This window comes from Sinocyclocheilus grahami, unplaced genomic scaffold (genome assembly GCF_001515645.1).
Source record: "Sinocyclocheilus grahami isolate Dianchi unplaced genomic scaffold, SAMN03320097.WGS_v1.1 scaffold219.1, whole genome shotgun sequence".
NCBI lineage: Eukaryota > Metazoa > Chordata > Actinopteri > Cypriniformes > Cyprinidae > Sinocyclocheilus > Sinocyclocheilus grahami.
The window spans coordinates 1,901,126-1,908,973 of NW_015505398.1; the positions used below are offsets into that span (position 1 = coordinate 1,901,126).

Here is a 7,848-nt window from a genome sequence, read left to right on the forward strand (position 1 = left end):
GTTTTTGTAGATCTTTAGGTTTGTCAGCACTGATTTCATCTGTAAATCTTTCACAGTTACATTCATTACACCAAATGTCTCCATCACTGTATTAATATTGCTCAATATGTTTTCTGTAATTCATTTTGACCCATTTTTAAGAATTGTCTTTACCCCTCTCTATCTCCTCCCCTGCTTGTTTACAGGGAATCTGAAGAATGTAGTTTAGCAGTGGGCTCCCAGCTCATGTTTCCAAATCAGGCCCTGCTCCTCTAATGAAGACAGTATGTCGGAGCCATCGCCAGAGGGGAGCTTGGAATACACTACTTGAATGTTTCCAGGGAACATTTTTTTAAAATGCAGAGATGGGCCGGTTTGAACGGTTTTAGTCAATGTTGGATCTGGGGCAAACATTTAAGGGGTGTACTTTTTTACAGAAATCCAAAGCCATTTTCGGATGAAATGTAAAGCGTGAATGCAATATGTTGTGGGTGCAGTATGTCACAAAAAACACGTTTTTGTGTCACTCTTTGTTTTTTTAACTATATGGGATCATTTGAAAATGAGATATTGTCAAAGGGTTGAAAGAGTCTTGTCAAAGATGCATCCCAGAAATATGTCTAACCATGGTTTACATGGCAAGTCACTCAGATCTTTACGGTTTGGCTTCACCCTCTTAATGAAACCATCTTTTATAACTTTTAACTGCAATATCTTGTCCCGTTATGGACTGGATAAGTGAAATTGAATGGGCTGACTGACCAAATTCCAAGTCATGTTGGCTTCATGAACTGTTTTATGTTGCCTATGGCAGGCTTTTTACCACAATGTTTATTTTCTTGTGCTTGATGAGTGAGTCAAAAATTGCAAATGTTTTCAAGCTGTCTGTCAACTTTTAATTTTTTTTGTAAAACTGCTTTTCTGTTATATATTAAAATACAAAAAAGAAACTGTGTGGCTTTTTCTTCCAGAGAGTGTTGTCCTTGTGTTTCACTGGGGGCTGCCACATGTGGAAGTCCTATTCTTTTCAGCATGATCTTTATATATTTTTTGGTTGCAGAGGTTTCCCTGAACGGCACACCAAGTGTGATTCATTAAGTCCTTTATTAGCTTTGAGAGATGAGGCTTATTGCATTTTAGCCCAATAAACTGATCCATGCTACCAAAAGAGCGCTGTAAAACTTGCAGAATTAAACAGAGATGGGACTGATTTTCTGCGGCTCACCCTATTAAAACCCTAATGCGTGTAGAACCAAACAGTCTGCTCAATACTTCATGATCCTGCTTTTGATTTTTCCTCTGTGCTTTCTGCAGCAGGTTGCTTTTGAAAGACTAAATAAATAAGGAATGGGGGGGGGGTACTAGAGTACTGACACTCTAGTATACTGTTTCATTTCAAGCTTTAATAGACTAAAATATGCATATTGAATACTTGCAGCTGTATTTTGTTCTGTATTTTGAGTCAAAATAACATGATACCAATTTTATTTATTTACTTTTCTGTCCAGATTGATTAGGCTATTCAAATTCATTAAAATGCAATATACAAAATGACTGGAATACAGCTATCCTGCAATGATGTTTTAATTTTTAAAGTAAAATTCATAACATATTTTGAAAAAATGGGGAGGAAAGTAAATATTAGTCCCTGTAAATGTACTTTTTTTCCCTTTAAATAATGTCTGAAAAACTATATATAACCTTGAAAAAATGTTTTCTGAGGAATTGTTTAAGAGAAAGATTTAGTCCTGTAGACTCAAAGTGTTCAAGCAGGTTATTTGTCCCCCTAAACCGCAAAGTTGTTGATCATCTCGTACCTGGACTAGTATAAGTTTCTATTGGCACCTGCTCATCTAGTGATAGTCTATGTTTGACATCCCAACGAATTTTATGCAAAGTGTTTGTCTGTCTTCCCTGACGACGTGTTCAACCTTTCTCTCTGACTGATCTTCACTCTGTTGATCACAAACAGATTTATACTAGTGCTGTCAGATTATTAATCGCAATTAATCGCATCCAAAATAAATGTTTTTTTTTGTTTACATAATGTGTATACTGTATATATTTATTATGTATATATAAATAGTAAACACACACATACAGTATACATTTTGAGAATATTTCTATGTATATATTTATATTAATATAATTGATATTGCATATAAATATTTTGGTAACACTTTACTTGAAGGGGTGTGCATAAGACTGACATGACACCTTCATAATCATGACATTACACATGTCATGAATATGAAGGAGGTTTTATGCATGTTTATGACAACTGTCATTAAGTGTCATTTGCTCAGTTATGTAATTTTTAATGCAAATATGACATTATTTGACCTAACCCTAACCTAACCCTACCCCTACCCTTACCCCTAACCATAGCCCATAACAAAGACATCTCAAACAATGTCATCTTTGCATTAAAAATTACATAACTGAGCGAATGACACTTAATGACAGTTGTCATAAACATGCATAAAAACCCTTCATATTCATGACATGTGTCATGTCATGATTATGAAGGTGTCATGTCAGTCTTATGCACACCCCTTCAAGTAAAGTGTAACCAATATTTTAAATGTATAAACATAACGTGTGTGTATTTATATATACATAATAAATGTACACAGTACACGCACAATATAAACAAAAACTTTTATTTTGGATGCGATTAATCGTTTGACAGCACTAGTTTATACAGAGTTTTTGTCGGCAGCACTGGACTGAAATGAAGGATTCTATACAAAAGTGTCCTTTATGACATTAGTTCTTGAGTTGTGACAAACAAAGGGCATGTCAAAACCTTTTGTCTTCATTTGCATAACGTTTCCCACAATCCGTCACTTCCCTCCTAATCTACATGTGAAGTGTCTTCATGAATGATGACAGATGCGGCCTTTAAACCCGTTTTTAATCGACATTGAGACGAGCAGCTCAAGTTTTGTTAGACGTAGCTTGCACCGGTTTCGGTCGAAACTGTTTTTTGTATGGATGCGGTTCAGTTTAATTTCTGATTCAGTAAAGAATGACAAATTCTCCTTTTGTCCGTTCATTATAGATTTTGCAGCAGTAGCCTACTTTGCTGCATATACATTTGTTGTCTGATTAGCATATTGTGTTTAGACTCGGCCAGGACTTATCGTCTCACCGATATTTTTACTGTCTGTGGTGTGTCTATGAAAGATAATTAAGTGAGCGATTATGGCTAGGGATGGGCGTATCGATCCTAAGTATCGATATATCGATATCGATAAAAAAAAATTATCGATACTAAGGTGTGTTTTATTTACCAGTGATTTTGTTTATTTAAAATAATAATAATAATGCGTTCAAATGCATTGAATTGGACGAATAACCTTTGTAATTGTGTAGGATAGAACTATTTTCCTGCTCATCTGGACACGCAAATGTTGCAAGACGGAACTAATCAATCACAAAGTTATTTCACAATAAACAAACTGAAATTGTAGCCTACATAGTTTGTGCAATTACAGTTATTTAAATTGAACGTTGAAAGATAATATTGATCATGTTCTATTCTGTAATGTTAATAGAAATCATACACTGTCAGAATAAAAAGGGTGCATTTTATGCACGAAACAGCCGGTCACTGGCAGTCCCTAATGACAGTACAAAATATTGCACTAAAACAAATGTTACAAATAAGTTAGAATATTAATGTTGTAATACTGGTAGCACTAATATAAAAATGTGGTGATATATGTTACAAAAAAGTAACAATTTTGAAATACGTTGATGGTTGTATTTTTTTATATTTGATCTCAGTATTCCTAATAAAAATGTGGGATTAAACGGTTTAAAATGCGTTTTACTCTCATTTTACTCTTAGTAATTTAATACATCATTTAAAAGTTTAGTGCAGAAGTATCGAATCGGTATTGATATCGACGATACTGCCTTGAAAATATCGGTATCGTATCGAAAACAAAATAAAGGGTATCGCCCATCCCTACTTATGGCACCAGTGATTGAGGTGTGTGTGGCTGAATAGTGATAAGTCTGCCCTGTCCGCGCGCTTTATAAGAGTGAATAAAAACACACGGATTAAACTCCACTCCGGCACACGGAGCCCATATTGATTTATATCGCATGGATACTCAGGAATTTGACGACATATAAAACACATTTCACAGTTTCCATGAAAACTTCAAAGCAAAATGTATGTTATCATGTTAATTCAACTTAAACATTCGTCTCAGAAAAAAGCTTTAACATCACATTGCCTCAGAAGACATTAGCACAGGAGTAACGCGGGCTAGCTGTATGGTGCCAGTCCAGTTTTAACTTTAGTATCCCAAATAAAAAAAAGATGTTGTTGGCGAGTAAATGATGACAGAACATTAATTCCGGAGTCAAGTAGGCTAATGCTTCATATGCTGTAGTAGGGTAATTCAATTGTCCTCTTATACTTCACCAGTCGTCGCCTTGTCACAGTCCAGTTTCGCAGATGATCCACGCAGTGTTTTTGAGCGGACTCGGTTCCCTCTCGAGAGCGTCGAGTGTGTGTGTTTAGGCTAATGCCTTTGATTCAGTAACAGTTCATTGAGGGTGCTCTCTCTCCTGCAACAGGACGGGAAACATTGATGTAACTTCACGTCCAGAGTCGACTGCGTGTCTGTCTTTTCCAAATACAACGGCACCTTATTCCAACGGCTTTATTTGCATGCAGTACATTCTCAACGCATATAGTCATTTCTATAAATTATTTAAAAAAAAGTATTGCTCTTTAGTCATACTGGATTCGCAACACGAACCCAAGTTGACCGCTTCTCCTATAAAGGTAAGTTATCATATAAACAATTTAATTTGTTAATTTAGTTTTTTTTTTTTTTTACTTCCATTCTGTAAATTCCAACCTTTCTATAACTTTTAAACTATATTATTAAAACGCTTTTACTGTTGTTTAAATGACGCAAGAAAACAATTCTACAGAAAGCTGTCCATAAAAACAGTTTTTCTTATTTTTGTTCATAAAATTGACTACATATTCCACGTCCTCTCTTGAATAGGATATTTATAACGCAACACGGTTATCGCTCAGTTTTGGGTCTAATCCAGTCAGTGGTTGTAATTCAGCAGTGTTTAGTTGAGTGCCACCAACTAGTGTTTTCATCTTTGACTATTTACCTGTCACCACCACTAACCCACAACACATCCCTGACTAGTGGTAGTAGGACATGAGAAGTTATCTGTTCTGCACCACACAGATTGTGACACAACATTGACACTAAATAAGGTTATCAATTTGAATGGCAACTTTTAAAATAATATTTAATATAACTAGATCAACGTTATGCTTTATCACAGGACATTTTGAAGAGTCCAATTTTAAAGCTGGGCTTTGCAAGATAACCACAAAGTTAGCTTTTTACATTTGTCTTGGTCTAATTAAGTTGTAGAGCTCATCGTGTTATATGTGACTGCTCCCAGGCCATGAATAATGAATACAATGAGCTAAACACAAAGATCTCGAGATGAATGCCCTACTACAGCTGTCAAAGTCTGAGATGAGCCTGTGTGCTGCTCGTTGCTGGAGGTCCATTGCAGCTGCATGCCAGCTTTCAGCAATTAGCCTATGCCTTTCCCTAAAAGAATGGCTTTAAGTGGGGATTGAGGAGAGTTTAGCAGCACATATGATTAAGTGCCTCTTTACTTGTCCTCGGTGTATGCGAGCATGTGAGACGCAGGAGGATATGGAGTCACGGGACACTGTCACGTACTCCATAATTAACCCCACATTTGAGGGATTATGAATGGTTCATCTCTACAAATAGTCTTGGAACGTCACATGACTTGCTGCCCTTCTGATCCATTGATAAACTCTTGCCTTGTGATCTCAGTTAAAGGCATAGTTCACGCAAACGTCTTAATCATTTAAGGCTGGAATACACTTCAGATTTTTTGCCTTAGATTTGCAGGTTGAAGGAGTCCGTGCAAGTTGACAGATTTCGAAGTAAATTGTGTAGTGTATGATGGACACAGATGTTTGTTTTTTTTAGCTTCAGACTGAATCCGTAGAGTCCGAGGGTATCAAACACGTTTTATCATTTGAGCTGATTTTAAAACGCATTGTTTCCATTTGTCATCCAGTGAGACACACATTTCTGTATGAGCTTGTTGTGTTCGCAATGACTTGAAAGCCTCGGTCGTGTGTGATGTCTAGTTGTACTCTGGAAACATTTTAAGAAATGTATGATGCATAATATTTTAAAATCTGTTCCGATTCTAAAAGCCATGTAGTGTATTCCAGCCGTCATTCCAAACGTTCTACTGTGGAACACAAAAGTTGTTTTGAAGAGACTTTGATGTTATCGTCTTCTTTTCCTTCAGGTGTGTCCATCTAATGAGCCTCATGCGTTCTAGTGCCACCATGAAGGATCGTGACTCTCTCTCTCTCCTGCACTACTCTGGTTCAGGCAAGACGAGCCCTTCTTTCCCTTCTGCTGCCCTCCATCCCAGCTCCCCCGTGTTGGGAAAACCCCAGCCTTTCTGCCTGCAGTCCGGCCAGCATCTCATAGCCTCCATGCAGCTCCAGAAACTCAACAGCCACTATCAGAATCTGTCCTCTGCAGCCACAACCGGACCCGGTAGAGGGTACGGAGCCACCATGCTGGGCCCAGGACAGATCAGCACCCCTGGGGCTTCACAGGCACCTGGGATCATTGATTCTGATCCGGTCGATGAGGAAGTTCTGATGTCGCTTGTGGTGGAGCTGGGTTTGGACCGTGCCAATGAGCTTCCAGAGCTATGGCTGGGTCAGAACGAGTTTGACTTCATCGCGGATGTGCCGGCTGGCTGCTGAACCTCTCGGGTGCTACCAAATCTCCCTCGGCCTTCAAAATCAAAGTGCCCAAATAATGGCAATTAAATATGCCTATGAAGAGAACGTTTAACTGTCAAGAGCTGTTATTTACAGTTTTGGAGGGCAGACTAATGTAGGTTTGCTCTTATGTGAGCTATAGACTTTCAGAAGCCACAGACTAAAATGGCCATCCTTTCCCCCTGCCTTAAAGCTGTCTACATTTCCAAATCACATTCACACCCTTATGAAATCCACATCATGATATGTGGAATGGATTTGAAAAGTCACCTCACTGTGAGGTTGGTGGAAGAAGAGATATACAGCAAATATGGTTAGTAGAGAACAAAGGTTTTCGGCTACCCTTGCCTGCTGGCTGCCGGTTGCTCTGACTTTCAGCCCCTATTTGGCCTAACGGCTGGATGGTATTACAAGTGTGTAATGGAAGGTGGTTTTGAAATTGGTGCGCTCAGCGGAGCCCCTCCATCATTCAAGAGATTCCCTCGAGAAGCCGAGTCATCGCAAGCTTCGCTGGTCACAGAGGAACTCGACCTGGCTGAACGTTTTCCGTGGTTAAATATATTAATGAGACGTGTCTGTTTACCCCACAATTCAGGCTGTGTGGTCTGATAGCCTTATTTTTATGTTAGGTTGTTTTTTTCTAGAGATAATTGGTTCATGCACTTAAATGTCAATGTTAATTAAAATAAGAGTATTGCCTACTGTCTTTTTTTCCCCCTCTAAATTTAAATGGACTAATTCAGTTCTGTTCTCTCTTTTTGTTTTTGGGTCTTGTAGGCTGTAAGAATAAAACAAGTTAATTGTAATGTAGATCTGTGCAGGTCTTCTCCAAAATCCAGAAATATGTTAGACATTTTACATGCTTAAAATGCATTCCATTTCAAAGTCCATTGAAAGAAAGAGGACTTTGTCAGATATTCTGTTCCTTTTTTTATTTACTGTTTTTGAAATCTGTGACTTACTGAAACGTAATCAAAGATTTTTCGTTTAGCACTTTTCTTCCATCCATTTATTTTTCTACA

At 37.8% G+C, this 7,848-nt stretch overlaps 2 protein-coding genes across 3 annotated transcripts in view; both read left to right on the plus strand.

Annotated features, from left to right (window-relative positions):
- hdac8 (histone deacetylase 8) overlaps positions 1-6,425 on the plus strand; it is a 37,591-nt gene extending 31,166 nt beyond the window's left edge. The window contains exon 11 of one of the 2 annotated variants that reach the window (XM_016287208.1): positions 6,337-6,425. In XM_016287208.1, coding sequence (XP_016142694.1) covers positions 6,337-6,350 — 14 coding nt within the window. In that variant the 3' untranslated portion in view covers positions 6,351-6,425. Of the gene's footprint in view, positions 1-185; positions 330-6,336 lie in introns of those variants that run through there. The other variant, XM_016287207.1, reaches the window with a different exon arrangement.
- On the plus strand, positions 4,446-7,848 carry LOC107596467 (cbp/p300-interacting transactivator 1-like). The gene is made up of 2 exons (XM_016287209.1): positions 4,446-4,786; positions 6,370-7,848. The coding sequence occupies exon 2, from the start codon at positions 6,377-6,379 to the stop codon at positions 6,806-6,808; it is 432 nt and encodes a 143-aa protein (XP_016142695.1). The 5' UTR covers positions 4,446-4,786; positions 6,370-6,376; the 3' UTR covers positions 6,809-7,848.